We start from the raw sequence: 19,073 nt of genomic DNA, 5'->3' as shown, positions 1-19,073 counted from the left end.
GCTGCCAGTGACTAGTTCACATTGTTTGTCAATGATTTAGATCATGGAATTAATGGCATTGAGGCAAATTTTGATAGAAAGATAGGTGGAGGGGTAGGTAGTGCTGAGGAAGCAATGTGATTGCAGTAGGACTTAGGCAAATTGGAAGAATGGACAAAATAGTGGCAGATAGAATGCAGTGTTGGGAAACGTATGAAAATGAATTTTGGTAAAAGGAACAATAATACAGACTGTTATCTAAATGGAGAGAAAATTCAAACATCAGAGGTGCAGAGGGATTTGGGAGCCCTCGTGCAAGACTCCCAAAAGGTTAATTCACAGGCTGAGTCTGCAGTAAAGAAGGCAAATGCAATGTTGGCTTTTATTTCAAAGAGATTAGCATAGCAAGTAGATAATGCTGAGGTTTTATAAGAATTTAGTCAGGACGCACTTGGAATATTGTCAACAGTTTTGGGCCCCATTTCTCAGAAAGGATGTGTTGTCATTGGAGAGACTCCTGAGGAGGTTTACGAGGATGATTCCAGGAATGAAGGGGTTAACATACGAGGAGCGTTTTATAGCTTTGGTCCTGTACTCACTGGAATTTAGAAGAATGCAGAGGTATCTCATTGATACCTACCAAGGCCAAGTCCATGGGTATATTTAAAGTAGAACTTGATAGTTTCCTGATTGGTCAAAACATCAAAGGCAGGTGTATGGGGTTGAATGGAATCTGGGATCAGCCATGATGGAATGGTGGGGCAGACTCGGTAAGCTGAATAGCCTAATTCTGTTCCTATGTCTTATGGTCTTATGGTCTAACAGGATTGTAGTGCTTCAAGAAGGCAGCACACCTCCACCATCTCATGGGCAATCAGAGGTAGACAATAACCAATGCCCTTTTCAGCAAAACTCAGATCCTCTTCACAAAGCCATGCTAACTGTCCCTGATCAAGCCATGATTCTCTAAATGCCCGTAGATCCTATCTCTAAGAATCTTTTCCATCTCTAAGAATCTGTAGGTGATTCCAAGAATTTGTTTTGGTCAAGGTGTTCTATATTGATGGCTCTCATGTCCATGGATAGGAAGGGTTTAGAGCAGGGGTTCCCAGTGTTTTATTTTATGCCATGGACCTCTACCATTTCAAGGTACCTTTTGCATAGTGTTGCAACTAGTGAGCTGCTGTCTTACATCTCCACTAACTCAGGTTCAATCATGACATCTGGTGTTATCTGTGGCTTCCTCCAGGTGTTCTGATTTCCCCTCCATCCAAAAGATTTGCAGACTGGTAGGTTGATTGATTTCTTTAAATTTCCACTGGTATACTGGTGCATGGCAAAATCTGAAGGGCATTGATGGGAATGTGAGATGAATAAAGAAAATAGGATTGATGTAGGATTAGTGAAGATGGGAGTTTGATGGCTGATGCAGATGCAGTGGGTCAAATGATACTATAAATGCAGCTTACCTTTTGAGTTTATTTTTCATCAGCTTTTCCTTTAAATTGACCATGGTAGGAGTCAACTACATTGGTGGGCATAGAATCTTTTGTCAGACAGGCTAGGTAAGTATATCAGATTTCCTTGCCCTTGTCTGGATGACTTCGGTAAAACAGATGCATTTTCTGCAACAATCTAGTAGCTTTATATTTCACATCACTAATGCCGGTTTATAAAGGTGGATTAAATCTACAAGGTGCCATAGTGAGATTTGAACTCATGAACTCTGGATGCTAATGTAATGCGACCAATAAGCTAAGGCTAGTAAATTGTTTTAATCTTTCATCAGAGCTCATCTGTTTTCATGTTGGGGTCAGTCTTGTTGCCCTTTATGAGTCAATGTGAAAGGGAAGAAGTGAGCTGTTGTTGCAAACCCATAAACATCAAGAAACCAAACTGGAGAAGCCAGGTTAGTTCACACAACACACTTCTATTTCCTTCCAGTGAAGTTCTGCAGAGAATGTGTATGAAATGACCTGTGTGTCAAACCAAAAATTTTCATAAGTTCTTGATTTCCTTTATAACACTGTTACTATTTCATGATAGAGATTTGTTTTAAAAAAATGATTGGAAATGAAATTCTTAAATGAGGACTTTTGAATTAGGGAACATCAATTTAAACCTGAAACAGGTATTGATGTTGGTGAAATTTGCTCATCATTCTTACCTGTAATCCAATAAAGGCCATTACAATGGAATTGATTGTTCCCAGGACTCCTTCTGGATCGAAAGGCTCAGTAGTATGATACAGCTTCTGAAATATAAGATAAATATGGAAGTAAGTGTAATATATTTCAAGTTGTTCAGAAATACCTAGACTCTGATGAATTCTATGGTCAAATGTACTGTGGATTTAGTTCACTAGAATGAAACACATTGTAAAATTTCTGTTGATACTAAAAGATATAATTTGAAAAGATTGTTTGATTTTGTAGTGTGCATAATGTAGTCCATAGATATGTTATACAATGTAGCACTGTGTTGTGTATTGTTGTGCAGAGTTTAGCTGGGCAGAGTCGTGTTAAATAGTAAATCTCCAGTAATCTACTGTCCCATTGTTTGGAACTCACAAAGGTTCAGCATCTGGCTATTTCGGGCTCCATTCCAACATTCATTTTAAACTCACCAGGGTGCCTTTCCTCTTTTTAAACTCACTGTTCCCATGCTCCCTTTTAACTCGATGGGACAGTATTTCCAATACTCTTTATACTCACCCTGTTTCCTGGGCTCTGTCTAGATTTAATAAAGTCTTGTTTCCCCTGCTCCCTTTAAACTCACCTGTTAATTGGAATTTTTATTTTGCCGTTGCGTAAAGTCTATAAAAAGTTTAATTCAATACCTGCTAGTCCAGCAACACTGAAGTCCCAAGAGTGATGCATTATGGGAGCTTTGATGTATCGTGTATGGTTTGTGCACTTTGGAGTTGAGTTGGGAATCAGAGCAATTCTCCTTAAATTGGAGGTGTGACTGAGATCTATCCTCAAGATTATCTTAAGGCAGCGGGGACAAACCAAAGGCACACGGCATGCGGTATTGCCCCTCAGTTCTTTAAACCCTACCCAGAATAAAAAGCTACCTAATTATTATCTTCACTGCCAAATGAAGCAGTGAATCATTTGATACAACCCGTGAGCAGTGAGATGTTTCTGCAGGAAACATCTCACATTGGTTTGGTGCCAGCTAGATGGTTACAAGAACATGTAAGAGACACCTCTCTGATAGTACTGCGTGATGGATGGGAATCTGCTTGTGCTTCTCAGCATTGAGGATTCCTTTAATCCTGACCAGATCGCCAACTCTATTTGCAGAAATGCAGCCCCAAACCTGCAGGGAACCCCACCATGGTGCTCTGTTGGCTGCAGACATTAATCCATCTAATGCTCTCCAGCTCTTCTACTGACAAACTGCCTCCTGCTTAAGCCAAAAATTTCAAATTTTGACTTTTTAGTTCAGAGCATTTGCTGCAGTCATTCATCAGGGAATAATGATCCTGCCTTCCACTCTGTCAGAGACCTCGAATTTTTCCTCTTTTCCCCTCTCTTTCTTGTCCTAGTATCTACATTTACTGCTCCATCAGTAGCATTCTTGAGTTCTAAAGAAAAGTCCCTGACTGGAAGTTTGAGCCCCAAACCTTGCCCTGTTTACCAGCGCTCCGCAGCCTCTGGCATACTCATTACAAGTGTTTCTGTGCAAGTGACCTCAACTCAGACCATCAGTATGACAGGATCATTACCTTGCAGGTGGGCCAATTGTAGATGTGATTTGTTCCCAGAAGCCGTTTGTCTATGTAGCCTGCAGCCCCTCCAGTACAATTTGAGAATTTTCCATCATCTCCTATACCTCCAGCTCCAAGGTAGCCCCTGTGAAGTCAATTACTGTGACATAAGTCAGAGTTGAGCAATGAATCCATCTTCCAATACAGAGTAATCAGAAGTAGTCCAGTTTTAACATCTTTAATCTTATCTAAATAGAGTAGACAGCCGTGATTAGTGTCACAGTTACAATCAGATTTGCACGGTCCAACTGCTAATGGCTTATGAACATCAGGAAGTCTGCAGATACTGGAAATCCAAAGCAAAGCACACAAAATGCTGGAGGAGCTCAGCGATTCAGGCAGCATCTATGGAAATGAATAAACAGTTAATGTTTCAGCACAAGTCCCTTCTTCAGGACTGGAAAGGAAGGGGTAAGATGCCAGAGTAAATAGCTAGGTTGGTAGGAAAGATAAAGGGCTGGAGTGGAAAAAATCTGACAGAAGAGGAGATAGGACCATAGCAGAAAGTGAAAAAGGAAGGGATCCAGGAGGAGATGATAGGCAGGTGAGAAGAGGCAAGAGGCCAGAGTGGGGAATAGAAGTGGGGGGGAAGGAAAATCCTTTTACCGAAAGGAGAAATCGATGTTCAGGCTATTAGGTTGGAGGCTTCCCAGATGGAATATAAGGTGTTGCTCCTCATCCTGAGGGTGGCCTCATCTTGGCACAAGAGGAAGCCGTGAACCAAAATGTCAGAGTGGAAATGGAAATTGGAATTAACATGTTTGGCCACTGGCAAGTTCTGCTTTTGGCGCATGGAACAGAGGTGCTCAATGAAGTGGTCCCGCAATTTATGAAGGGTCTCACCAATATAGAGGAGGCTGCATCAGGAGCACTGGACACAATAGACAACCCCAGCAGACTCATATGTTAAGTGTTGCCTCACCTTGAAAGATTGATTGGAGCCCTGAATGGAGGTGAGGGAGAAGGTAACTGGGCAGATATAACAGTTTACCTGCTTGCAGGGGTATATGCTGGCAGGAAGAATAGTGGGGAGGGACAAATGGACAAGAGAATCTCAGAGGGAACGATCCTGTGGAAAGCAGAGAGATGGGGGGAGGTATGTATATGTTTGGTGGTAGGGTCCTTTTGGAGGTGGTGGGAATTGCAGAGGATGATGTGTTTGATTGGATGCTCCAATGTTTGATTGGAGTGGTAGGTAAGGACAAGAGGTAAGGACATTGTGAAAGAGGCAGGCATAGCTGGGACCCATCTGCATCGCCATGGCTATCCCTTGAGTCTAGAGAAAGTGGGAGGAGCAAAAGGAAAAATTGTTGAAGATGAGGACCAGTTCTGCCAGATGGAGGAGGGTAGTGGTGGAGAGGAATTGTTTGGTTCTATTATTGAGAAAGAAATAGACAGCTTTAAGGTCTTCTTGATGGGGGATAGAAGGGGGGACATGCATGGTGAAATGGTCAGGGCCAGGGGATTGAAAATTACTGAGAAGATCAAGAGCATGAGAAGTATCGTGGATGTAGGTGGGGGTACTGAACCAAGGGAGATGGGATTGAGTCAAGGTATGAGGACAGGAGTAGAGTAGGGCAGGAGCAGGCAGAGACAATGAGGCTACCCAGACACTCCCGTGTGTGGATCTTGGGATGGAGGTAGAAGCAGGAGCAGTGGAGTAGGGGATTTTTGAGTTTGGTGGCGGTGGATGGGAGCTCTACAGAGTTGATGAGGTTAGTGATAGTGTCAGAGACAGTATTCTGATGGTCCGGAGTGGGGTTCTCTTCAAGGGGTAGGTATGAAGAGGTGTCTGAGAATTGCTACCTGACCTCAGTAAGGTCAAGGTCAATCCACCACACTCCAAAAGAACACCCTTTGTCTGCGTGTTTGACGGTAAGGTTGGGATTGGTACGGAGAGAGTGGAGGGCAGTGAAAACTGAGGCGGTAAGGTTTGAGGAGAAGAGAGAAGTGCTGAAGTCGAGATGGTTGATATCTCATCGGCAATTCAAGATGAAAAGATCCAGAGCAGACAGGGTACCGGAGGGGGGGTGGGGGGTGGGGGGTTGTCCAAGAAGAGGTGGTTATCCAAAATCTTACAGCTTCGCAAATATTTCCTTTTATGAATTGCTGATCAAACTTCATATTGAACAGATTTTCTAATGACAATACTGTACTGCACCTAGACTAACTGCCTGGGCTGTATATGTACACCCCTAGCAGTTAATCTGATCAACCATTCAATTTCCGCCCCCAATCCCCCTCTACTTATTACCCCAGTCACTGCACTGCACTATAAACACATTAAACATTTTTATAATGCTGTTTACATGGTAAATACTGTATATGCTGGTTTTTAGGCACAGTTTGTTCCATATCTGCACTTCTAACTTTATTTTTATATAATTCTATATTCTTTATAATTGGTAAACCTTTTTTTTCTATTGTACGCAGTGCCAGCATTCCACAGCAAATTCCTAATACACATATGTGATGAATAAAGTTGATTCTGGATTAGCCAATGAGCTAGAGGTATTGTAATTCATGGAGCTGAGTTCAGGGAAAATATACGAGATATCACTAAAAGGGTCAACTTACTCAGAAAATAGCCTATTTAAAAGAAAAGGAAATAAAACTGAAAGAATTTACAGAAAATTCTCTTGGAAAATGCAGAGATATTTCTTCAGATGTACATAACATCATTCCTCCAGACAAAAGAAATAGAGATAGGAGGTTCATCACATAGAAATTCCATGGACAAAGAGCATTGCAGTCACTTACAGCAGTACAGTTGCAAGGTTTTACGTTGGGGAATTACCTAGGCGTCTCTGTTCTGTCTGGGAATAACCTTCCCACTGTATGCAACCACAAGAAGTGCTCTTATAAAATTGACCATTCAGTAACTATTTATTTTCATGGAAATCTAACAGTAGTGGAGGATTACCTTTTGAGAAGCTTACATAAATGTTGGACTAAGAATGGAATTGTATACAGTAATGAGAAATTACACACTCAGGTAATCGTTGTGCATGGAAAATACGTAAACCATTCTGAATGGATCTATAATAGATTGCTTGAGATAAAACTTCCTCTGGAAAGGAAGTTCAGGAGTTCAAAGCAGAGAATCAGCATTCTGAGGAACTATTTTGCTCTGACAACAGAAATAAAATGAAAGAAATTAACATGCAGGAAACAAATATCGAACATGCAAAGTATTTTCATCTGATTTAATTTCCACAGGGTGCAATGCTTTCCCAGCTCTCTAACTTCCTGCAAAGACTTTATGACAACTGGAGCCAGACACAGAAGACGGCAAACTGAAGCAAAAGAGAGACAACCAGGGAAATCAATCCATCACAAGGGAGGATATGATGTGACTACAATAAAGCAGGAATCATCTACCCAGTCAGGCCATTGGTAAAGCTGTAAGAAAGTTGGTCACCAGTGGCATTCAGGAAAGGTGAGAAAATCCACCTCAATGTAATTCTCCTAAATAAGCATTTCTTGCAATGATTTTAGAATGCTGACTAAAATTCTCTCCACTTCTCTCCTGTGCTTTGCAAGAGTTACACAGATTCAAGGTAATAATATGACATGTGGCACTCGACTCCAAACAGTGATCTAAAAGTAATTCTCTAACCAAAACAAAGGAATTTTAGAATGGATCTGGTTCACCTTTTCCATGCTGGTAGCCCTAGGTGGAATTTCTATTCTACAAGCTGGGTTTTTGTCCTTCCCAGGTTCTCTGTTACGCTGGGTCAACCTGAATCCTATAGTATTTTATAAAGTGAATGGGCTGCAATCTTTTTGTCCATAGAAGATGCTACTGCTCCTTTAAAACTGGAATGAGAAGTTTATGGTAGAATGCAGGAACTGAAATGAGAGCAATAGTTTAAAAGCCATTTGAGATTGAAGCCCTTAGGAAACGACTTTCTGTGTGATTATTCACAAGTGATGTAACACAAAAAAATTTCACACACGGGTAAACAAATACTTTATGGCACTGAGACCTCTATTCGCCATGTTCTGCTAATATTGGCTTTTCAAAAGCACTGTCCGAATTTGTTCCATATTCTTCTTCCCAATTGCCCTGATTTCTGGGGACTCTGAAATGTACTTGGGTGGAACAGTAAAACATGACAAAATAATATCCATGTGGGAGAGAATTCTGAAATCTTTGGAGAGTGCAAGATACAGTATATTGTACAGGTTATGCAATATGCAAAACACACGCAACGTGCTGGAGGAGCTCAACTGGTCAGGTAGAAACTATGGATGGGAATAAATAGTTGACCTTTTGGGTCAAGACCCTTCATCAGGACCAGAAAGAAAGGGGTAAGGAGTCAGAATAAGAAGGTGTGGGAGGGAAGGAAGATGTACAAGGTGGTAGGTGATAGGTGATACTGAGAGTGGATGAAGAGGAGAAGTAAAGAGCTGGAAAGTTGATTAGTAGAAGAGATAAAGGGCTAGAGAAGGGATAATCTGATAGGGGAGTACAGAAAACCATGGAAGAAGGGCAAGAGGGCAGAGCACCAGGGGGAGGTGATGGGCAGGTAAGAAGAGAAAGTATGAGAGGGAAACAAGAATGAGGAATGGTGAAGGAGAGGAGGGTGAGTAATTACCGTAAGTTCAAGAAATCAATGTTCATTTCATCAGGTTGGAGGCTACCCAGATGGAATATAAGGTGTTGCTTCTCCAACCTGAGTGTGGCCACAAAAAGTGAGATTTCCTGGTAGCCACCCATTTCAATTCTATTTCCTATTCCCATTCTCTCATGGGAGTCCATTGCCTCCTCTACTGCCACACTAAGGCCCCATTCTTGTTCCCCCCTCACACCTTCTCTTCTTACCAGCCCATCACCTCCCTCTGGTGCTCTTCCCCATTTTTTCCACAGTCTTCTGTCCTCTTCTATCAGATCCTCCCTTCTCTATCCCTTTATCTCTTCTACCAATCAAATTCCCAGCTCTTTACTTCACTCACTCCCCCTCTCCTGGTTTCACCTATCACCTGCCACCTTGTACTTCTTCATCCCCTGCCCAGCTTTCTTATTCTGACTTCTCCCTTTCCTTTCTAGTCTTGATGAAGGGTCTCAGCCCGAAGTATTGACATCCACAGATGCTGCATGACCTGCTGAGTTCCTCCAGCACATTGTGGTTATTACTCTAGATTTCCAGCATCTACGTTTCTTCTTAGGATTATGTAGGCACCCCTTTAAAATGTTAACAACTGCTCCCTGTATACTGTACTGCTATAGGTGTTTCAGTATAGAGGCCTCTAAAGTTACCCGGTTCTGTTAAGAAGCCACATCAGAAATTCTGGTTAAATTGTTTATAAATAAAGTATTTTTTAGTTTAAGTTATTTGTTATTCTGTTGTATTTTGCAAAACAAATGAAAGAAGATACAAAGATAGAGATTAAACTGTCTGCCAGTTTTCTCTTGGCTGCTTTGTGTTATCACTTAGAACAGTGTCCATCTTTTGTATGTTTATATGTCCACTGTTAGTAGCAAACCAGAAGGTGGGAAGAGAGAAAGGGAGAAGAAAGACAACATTGAAACCAGACTAACAAACTTGCTCAAATGACTGATGTGATGAAGATTGCAATGGCTTTGAAATTATTTATGAAACAGCACATATTTGTTGAACCTCTAACCTCAAAATCAGAATCAGAAGCAGTTTTAATATAATTGACATAGAGTATGTCATGAAATTTGTTGTTTTGTGATAGCATACAGTGCAACATCTAAAAAAAATACATTTCTATAAGAAATATACTTTAAAAACTTAAATTAAATAAGTAATGCAAAAAGAAAGCAAACATGGTGATGTAGTATTCATAGATTGGTTCATTGTCCATTCAGAAATCTGATGGTGAAGGGGAAGAAGATGTTTCTAAAATGTTAAGTGTACCTTCATGCTCCTGTACCTCTTCCCTGATGGTAGTAATGAGAAAAGGGCATGTCCTGGGTGATGGATCCTCAATGATGCACACTACCCTTTTTAGGCTTTGCCTTTTGAAGATATCCACAATATTGGGGAGGTTAGTACCAGTGATGAAGCTGGCTGAGTTAACAACCATTTGCAGTATTTTCTGACCCAATGCAGTGGATCTCTATACCAGTTAGACACTGAACTGCAAACACGAGGAAATCTGCAGATGCTGGAAATTCAAACAACAACACACACAAAATGCTGGTGGAACACAGCAGGCCAGGCAGCATCTATAGGGAGAAGCACTGTCGACGTTTCGGGCCGAGACCCTTCGTCAGGACTAACCGAAAGGAAAGATAGTAAGAGATTTGAAAGTAGTGGGGGGAGGGGGAAATGCAAAATGATAGGAGAAGACCGGAGGGGGTGGGATGAAGCTAAGAGCTGGAAAGGTGATTGGCAAAAGTGATACAGAGCTGGAGAAGGGAAAGGATCATGGGACGGGAGGCCTTGGGAGAAAGAAAGGAGTGGGGGAGAAGCACCAGAGGGAGATGGAGAACAGGCAAACAACTAAATATGTCAGAGATGGGGTAAGAAGGGGAGGAGGGGTATTAACTGAAGTTAGAGAAGTCAATGTTCATGCTATCAAGTTGCAGGCTACCCAGCCGGTATATAAGGTGTTGTTCCTCCAACCTGAGTTTGGATTCATCTTGACAGTAGAGGAGGCCATGGATAGACATATCAGAATGGGAATGGGACATGGAATTAAAATGTGTTGCCACTGGGAGATCCTGCTTTCTCTGGCGGACAGAACATAGGTGTTCACCGAAACAGTCTCCCAGTCTGCGTCGGGTCTCACCAATATATAAAAGGCCACACCGGGAGCACCAGACACGGTATACCACACCAGCCGACTCACAGGTGAAGTGTCGCCTCACCTGGAAGGACTGTCTGGGGCCCTGAATGGTGGTGAGGGAGGAAGTGTAAGGGCAGGTGTAGCACTTGTTCTGTTTACAAGGATAAGTGCCAGGAGGGAGATTGGTGGGAAAGGATGGGGGGGGGACGAGTGGACAAGGGAGATCCCTGCAAAAAGCAGAAAGGGGAGGGAGGGAAAGATGTGCTTGGTAGTGGGATCCGAACTGACTGTCTGTGTACCTATTACATTGATTGAGGAGCAGACGAGCCACACGCCTCTATTTGTCCAATAGGATCAGAGAATAAATTCACAACGGCTACAGAGAAAGCAACGTGTTCGCAGCTTAACAATGCTTACAAAGATATGGAAAACTTTCTGTCAAAGATATGACAAAGTATTCATTTGCACAGATAGTTTTGAAATTATTGTTAAATTCACATATACGCTTTCACCTTCTTTGCAAGTATATTCTGTAGCCTCTGGGGGCTTAATATTGAAAAACAAAGGAGAAACAAATCACAACATTAGTCCTAAATTAAATGCGGCACACCTCTGGGCTGAGCAGACCTGAAGATGGATGCCCTTTCATTCCATCCACCCGTTTGTGTGTGACAGAATATGATTATCTAATATCCCCTAGCAAGATCTGTAATATGAGCCATTAATCAAAAGGAGCAGCCATCAAGTAAACAGAATTCCCATAGTATCTGAGTGGGGCCCGCGAGACCTGTTCATCCAAAATTCCCAGCACATGAATAGAAGTGAAACAGAAGTGGTGGTGAGGCAGACTCAAGAAAGCTGGCTGGTGTAGCTTATAAATCACATAAGGAAGCATCCATTTGACGAGCTGCTGCGGTACTGTGACTGGCTTCTATTATTCACAAGATACAGACATATTCCAGGCCTCATGTGTGTCAAGTTCAATATTTCTGGAGTGTCCTCTCACATAGCTGAGAGGGTCTGGGAGAAAGCTGACTGGTTGAATTTTAAATTCTTGCCATGTTACATTCGTTGATGTCTTTGGAAACCACCTCTGCAACTTGACCTTAATGTTCTTTCTACGTCCTTGTGTGCTTCTCTACACCCCCAGGTTAAGATGTTTCTACCTTGTTCTCTGGACCTTCCTCCCTTACATGTTTGTAAATAGTTTTGGACCCCTTATCTTAGAAAGGATGTGCTGACGTTGGAGAGGGTTCATAGGAGTTTCACAAAAATGATTCCAGGAATGACAGTTTGTCATGTGAAGAACATTTAGTGACTCTGGGACTGTATTCACTGGAATTCAGAAGTATGAGGGTTGACTAAATTGACACCTTTCGAATTCTGAGAAGCCTCAGTAGGGTGGATGTGGAAAGGATGTTTCCTATGGTGGGAGAGGACACAGCTTCGGAGTAGAGGGGTGTCCATATAGAGCGGAGATGAGAAAGAATTTCTTTAACCAGGGAGTGGTGAATCTGTGGCTTCGTTGCCACAGGTGGCTGAGTTTTATCTGATAATTGAGGCAGAGTTTGATAGATTCTTGATTGGCCAGGGCATGAAGGGATATGGGGAAAAGGCAGAAGACTGGGGCTGAAAAGGAAAATGAATCAGCCATGATGAAATGGCAGAGCAGACTCGATGGGCCAAATGGCCCAATTCTGCTCCTATATCTTATGGTCTTATCTTTCACCTCAGCATTTCCCTCTAAAACAATTCCAAACCCAAGACAAGCCCCTTACCTCTGAAACCAGTAGCATCCAAATGTAATGTCAGAATGAACTGGTTTGGTGTTCTGAATTAACAGTTAATGTAGGAAGATGCCATTAAGCAAGCAGAACCGATGTATGTAACAGGGCGTTGAATTAATGGTACATCACGGAGGTGACAGTCACCTTGGCCCAGTGGTGGCATTAGTACCTTGAAATCAGGAGTTTCTGAGTTTAACTCCACTCCCTGAATAGTTGGCTGAGACTAAAGCTTTTGGCAGTCTTGACAATGAACTGCAATTCTGAAACTTGTTTCCAAACTAAGAGAGCCTGAAAGGTGTTGCACATAGGTTCACCTGTTCAGAAGGCCTGCTGTAACAGCTTACTTCCAGTAAAATTGTAAGGATCTGAGATTCTTCCTAATGTGTGAATCTTTATTCCCTGAGATACCATGCCTCTCCGCAGGTTACTCTTCTGAGTTTTGCTCATGACTAGATAGGTGCTATTGTTGCCTACTGAAGGCATCGACCACCAGGCTTCCTAACCTGAGTAGCCACTGTGAGCAGCAGCATGAATATGTTCTTGTCATAATCACCTTGGACTGTCACTGTAACCGCAAATCACAAATGGAAAATCATGAGCAGCAGTCCTATGTATGGTCGCTGAGGGAAGCTCTTTGGCTCTGGTTACAGAAAATGTCCCCCTTTGTGTGCAAAACAAAGATTTCCAGGAAAATCTACTAGATAAAAATAATATCCTATGGGGTATCTTAAATGCTCAGAGCAAAGTGGGTTAACCAAATAGCATTCCACAGGGATTGCTCCCTACTCAATTTCCTTGTCCACTCATCTCTCCCGCTCCATGCATTTATCCTTGCAAGTGGCACAAGTGCCACACCTGCCCCTACACCTCCTCCCTCACTACCATTCAAGGCCACAAACAGTCTTTCCAGGGGAGGTATCACTTCACCTGTCAGTCTGTTGGGGTTGCCTTCTGTATCCAGTGCTCTTGGTGCGGCCTCCTGTATATCAGTGAGACCCAACGTAGTTTGGGAGACTGCTTCATCAAGCAACTTCGCTCCGTCCATCCCATAAAGCAGGATTTCCATTTCAATTACACTTCCCATTCCCACTCTGATATATCAGTCCATGGCCTCCTCTACTGCCACAATGAAGCCACACACAGGTTTGAGGTGTAACACCTTATATTCTGTCTGGGTAGCCTCCAAACTGATGGCATGAATTTCGATTTCTCAAACGTACGGTAATTGCGCTCTCCCTCCTTACCATTCCCCATTCTTGTTTCAATCTCATGACTCCCGTTCTTATTTGCCCATCACCTCCATCTGGTGCTCCTCCCCATTCCCTTTCTTCCAATGTCTAATGACCTCTCCTATCAGATTGCCCCTTCTTCATCCCTTTATCTCTTTCTCCAATCGACTTCCCAACTCTCCATTTTATCCCTTTGCCCTCTCCCAGTTTCACCTATCACCTTGTACTTCTTCCTCTCCTCTTCCCACCTTCTTATTCTGAGTTCCCCTGCCCTCTCTTCCTTTTCAGTCCTGATGAAGGGTCTCGGTTTGAGACGTCGACTGTTTACTCTTTTCCACAGATGCTGCCTGGCCTGTTTAGTTCCTCCAGTATTTTGTGTGTGTTGATTTAGATTTCCAGCATCTGCAGATTCCCTCATGTTTGTAAAGGAATTCCTTCTCATCTCTGTTTCCAATGGAGGCTGTGCTCTCTGATAATAGACTCACCCACTAGAGGAATCATCCTCACCATATCCACTCTATATACACCTTTCAGTATTTAATTGTTTTTAAAGGGATCCCTCCATCACTCTTCTAAACTCCATTGAGTAGAGGCCCAGAGAACCCTTTCGTTACTAGAATCGTTTTATTGACCCTCCCCTGGATGCTCTCCAATACCGGCATATGTTTCCTTAGATAAGGAGCCCAAAACTGCTCACAATACTCCACTTTCAGTCTGACCAATACCTCACAAAACTTCAGCATCACATCCTTGCTTTTATATTCTAGTCCTCTCGAAATAAATGCTAACATTGCATTTGCCTTCCTCATCACAGACTCAACCTGCAAGTTAGCCTTTAGGGAATCCTGCATGAAGACTCCCAAGTCCCTTTGTACCTTTCACTTTTGAAATTTTTCCATTTAAAAAATAAACTAAGCCTTTAATCCTTCTACCAAAGTGCATGACCATACACTCCCCAACTTTATATTCAATTTGCCATATCTTTGCCCATTCTCCCAATCTGTTGAAGTCCTTCTGCAGACGCTCTGCTTCTTCAACACTACCTGCTCCTCCACCTACCTTTGTATTGTTTGCAAACTTGGCAACAAAGCCATCAATTCTGTCATCCAAATTGTTAACGTGCTGTAAAACTTGAAAAGAAGCCGTCCTAATACCACTTGTCATTGGCAGCTAACAAGAATAGGCTGCCTTTATTCTGACTCTTTGCCTCTTGCCAGTCAGCCAATCTACTATCCATGCTAGAATAATTCCTGTAATACCATGGGTTCTTATCTTGTTAAGCAGCCTCATGTGTAGCACCTTGTCAAAAAGTTCCTCCCCACATCAACTTAGTGCAATAAGTGGCAACTTTGCTGTTTCTTTAGTGTTTATTTGTATTACATGGCCCAATTGCTAGCTCAAAAATCAATGAGCAAGGACCTGGCTGGATTTGAACCTGGGATCTCTTGCTCCAAAGTCAAAGTCCTTTTGAAAATCCAGGTAAAGAACATCCTTTGACCTTCCTTCATCTAACCTGCCTGTAATTTCCTCAAATAATTCCAACAGATTTGTCAGGCAAGATTTCCACTTTAAGGAAAACAGAATCAGAATCAGATTTAATATCATTAGTATATGCTGCGAAATTTGTTGTTTCATGTCAGCATACAATGCAATACATAGCAATAAAAAACTAAAAATTAGAAGTATATAAAAACATGAACTAAATAAGTGAAGCAAAATGAGAGGGGAAAATGAGAGAGGTTCAGTGTTCATGGATTCATTCTCCATTCAGAAATCGGATGGTAGAGGGGAAGATACTTCCTGAAACATTGAGAGTTGAGTTGACTTTATTTCTTACCTCAAAAATGGCCTGCAAACACTGCTGGCGTGCATCCAGTTCTGTCTCTAACCTCAATCAGAATTGATTTTTCGCTCTTAAGATAGCATTCTCTATGTCATGCCTGGACTTCCTGTATAGTTCTGGATCACCAGTCTTGAATGCAATAGATCTAGTCCTATTCAGGCTGTGAATCTCCAGGTTCATTCACAGCTTTTGATTTAGGTATGTCCAGCATGTTCTCAAAGGCAATTGCTGACTTTGGACTACTTTGATTTGATCTGTGTGGTGAACTACATATACCTGTCTGGACACGCCCCCTGCTGACTGCTCCTGTGGCTCCTCCCACAGACCCTGTATAAGGCGATTGAGGCCTGAGCCCGGCCTCTCAGTCTCCAGGATATAGTATGGTGGTCAACCACTGCTTGTTCCTTCTTCTAGTCAATAAAAGCCAATATCTCGCCTTTACGTCTCAGAGTGAGTTATTGATGGTGCATCAATCTGCTATCCCCTTTCACCTCTCCTTTATTCTTTATATATCTGAAAAAAAAACTTTTGGTATTCTCTTTGATATTATTGGATTGCTTACCTTCATAACTCATCTTTTCTCTCCTTATGGGTTTTTTTAGTGGCTGTTAGTCTTTGAAAGCTTCCAAATCTTCTAACTTCTCATTAATTTTTACTATTGAATCCAGAATGAACTTACGTGGGACATCCTGGGACAGGTAGGAGAAAGGTGAGACATAGCCACAATATTTCCAGTATGATGATACATATCCACTCGGGCCAATAGATGAGAATTTCCCTAACTGGCGCCCAAATACAGTCCTATGGACATAAACATATCATACACAAGATGCATGAGAAGGTAGAAGTATTGTAAATTAAATACACAAACAAACGTGCAAATTGAAAGGGATCATGGATTGATGGTACACAGGTTCAGCCATGGCTATTAACAGTAGGTAAAGATTGTATTAAATCAAATAAACAGTCTTAAAATATTGTTTCAAAATAAAGAAATAAGCCTGAGAGAAATTCAGAATTCAGAGAACACTGACATTAAGTTTGGGTGTGGATAGAAATTTGGTCTGTGTTTTGGTAGTATTTTTTTAAGGTGAGGAAGAGAGATGGGGGAATAAAAAGGATGAAACCCAAAGAGCAATGCAGAGATGTCTGAAGACTTTAAAATGTGCACTGCAAGAGAAGTACACAAGATGTTAGAGGTCAAAAGGACACAGTAAGGAGGTTAAAATAGAGAAGGTTAAAAATTTCAAAAATATACAGGGATCAAAAATAGGAAATAACAGAATGGTCCTGGTCTGTGAGAGGAAACTCCAGAAATACTGCAGTTGTCACTCACAAGATGTGGAAAATGACCACAAATTTTCTAAACATATGGAATATAAAGGTTTCAAATTTCACAACTATTAAAACAGCTTATAAGAGTTTCAGAAATATGTGAAATGCTAAAGAATAGCAGAAGTTAATGTGCAGACTGAATTATATTGGGAAATAAAGAAATGACTGAGAAATATAACATGCATAAAATGCTGATCGAACTCAGCAGCCAGCAGCATCTATAAGAAAAGAGTACAGTTGACGTTTTGGGCCAAGACCCTTCATCCAGTCCTGATGAAGGGTCTCAGCCAAAATATCAACTGTACTCTTTTCCATAGATGCTACCTGGCCTGCTGATTTCTTCCAGCATTTTGTGTGTTGCTTGGATTTCCAGCATCTGCAGATTTTGTCTTGTTTCTGAGAAATACAACTGATATTTTTTTGCCTCTCTTCATGGAAGAAAGCCCAGGTGACCTATTTGAAATTGCAGTGAGAAATAGGAAATAGTAAAAATCAGACATCAAGAATAAATGGGGTGCATTACCCTTAACTACAAGGGGACATTCGTGCAAGAATGAGGTTTTATTCTAATTACATAAGAGTCTAGGGAACACAACATCTAGAACACAGCAGAGATCTGGTCTACCCAACAAGGAACAAATTCGTATTTGAGGAGGTGCAGCAAATGTTCACCAATTGAATCCTGGGATGATGGCCCATACTGTGTGCAGAAGTTAACATATTGGGCCCGTGCCCTCTTAAGATTAAAAGAATGAAAATTGATCTCACTGAAAGGTATAAAATGCTTAAGTGTCTTCAGAAAGTTGATGCACAATTGATGTTTCCTCAGCTGGCATACCTAAACCAACAGCCACATTATTAATGAAATGGATTGACTGTTTAACACAGAGATAAGAAAATACCTAGGAAATGCGTGAACTTCTCGAATTTGCTGCACATGAGGACTATGTTTCATTTCCTGTTTATATTTAAGATAGAGAACAATTGACTTTTGAATTGAAGGATCTGGGTTTAATGCATGGTGCTCAGGTAAAAGATGAGCCTGAAATCTTGATGAATGGTACAGCAGCTATGATGGGCAGAATAGCAAACTCCTACTTCTACTCCTTATGTTTTAAGGTCCCAAAACAAAATGGCATATAGAGTAAAGCATATGGCAGAGTGGTAGCACTGAGGAATGTTGATATCATGGATGGTGTATTGGCTTGGGTCTCTCTGAGTGAAAATCCCGCCACAGGTCAAAAAATTTATTCTTTTTTAAAATGCAGTTAGGAATGAAAGAGCACATGTGCACAAACACGCAACGACTCCAGCAGAGTTACGATCGAGGACAACTGATCTCAGAGTAAGGTTGTTCCAGAGCTTAGCCCCAAAGTCTTCAGAATCAGCATGTGATGTGAAATTTGTCTTCATTCAAGAATATCTTCTTAATTCACTCAATATCACTTTGGTGGTTAAAAGCATCCTGAAATATCCTCATGGTCAACATGGATCATTACTGGATCGGTACTGTGAGAATGTGCAACTTTCCACACAGGTGAGACCCTATCTTACAAATTGTCTTAAAAGGCTGTGAAAGGTAACAGATTACTTGCCTCCTCAAGGGAATTCAATAAAGTATAATATCACATGGATATACTGTATAACTGATCACCAGAAATAATTTCTCACCGCGTACTGTTTTAAATCCTTTCTAGCAAAACAAGTCTCCATCAGGGCAACGACAAAATACGTGAAGCCAAGACGTTGCAGAACTCCAGGGATTCTAGCCCTTTCCCATGACACTGTCAAAGAAGAAGAAAACAATTTAACTTTTAACAATTTAACTCATATTCCAACATCTAAAAGATTGACTCTCTGCTGATGGCCAAACCCACTACAGTCTATAGTAAAGCACCACAAGTTTGTCCCTAGTTAAAAAAATATATCACATCAAGCTGTAGAGAGGAGCTCAGATGTTAAGTCATAGTCCTGGTCTCCATGCTGGTCAGCAACCATACATAGTCAGAAGTGGCAGGAGGATACGTGTAATAAGCTTTTGATTCCATATGTTAGCTAAGAAATGATTTGCTGGCATTTCAACATGAACGAAAACCATGACTTTCAGTGATTAGATCCTATCACTCCATCAAGGCATTTCAGTATTCGATAGGTTTCAATTAAGTCACCCCTCATTCTTTTGAATTCTAATGAATACAGGCCCAAAGCCATTAAACGCTCTTCATATAATGAGCTGCTCAATCCTGGAATCATTTCATGAACCTCCTTTGAACTGTTTCCAGTTTCAGAATGTTCTTTCTAAGATGAGACCAAAAACTGCTCACAATACTCTGTGAGGCCTCACCAGTACTTTATAAAGTTTC

The 19,073-nt window shown here is 41.5% G+C and overlaps 1 protein-coding gene across 1 annotated transcript in view; it reads right to left on the bottom strand.

Annotated features, from left to right (window-relative positions):
• si:dkey-192p21.6 (uncharacterized protein LOC565246 homolog) overlaps positions 1-19,073 on the bottom strand; it is a 342,161-nt gene that overhangs the window by 51,861 nt on the left and 271,227 nt on the right. The window contains exons 10-13 of the mRNA XM_059946951.1: positions 18,382-18,494; positions 16,055-16,176; positions 3,713-3,839; positions 2,147-2,233 (exon numbers count right to left, since the gene is read on the bottom strand). Of these exons, the coding sequence (XP_059802934.1) occupies positions 2,147-2,233; positions 3,713-3,839; positions 16,055-16,176; positions 18,382-18,494 (449 nt within the window). The remainder of the gene's footprint in view (positions 1-2,146; positions 2,234-3,712; positions 3,840-16,054; positions 16,177-18,381; positions 18,495-19,073) is intronic.

This window comes from Hypanus sabinus, chromosome 21 (genome assembly GCF_030144855.1).
Source record: "Hypanus sabinus isolate sHypSab1 chromosome 21, sHypSab1.hap1, whole genome shotgun sequence".
Classification (NCBI taxonomy): Eukaryota; Metazoa; Chordata; class Chondrichthyes; order Myliobatiformes; family Dasyatidae; genus Hypanus; species Hypanus sabinus.
This window is presented reverse-complemented; position numbering and strand designations above follow the sequence as displayed.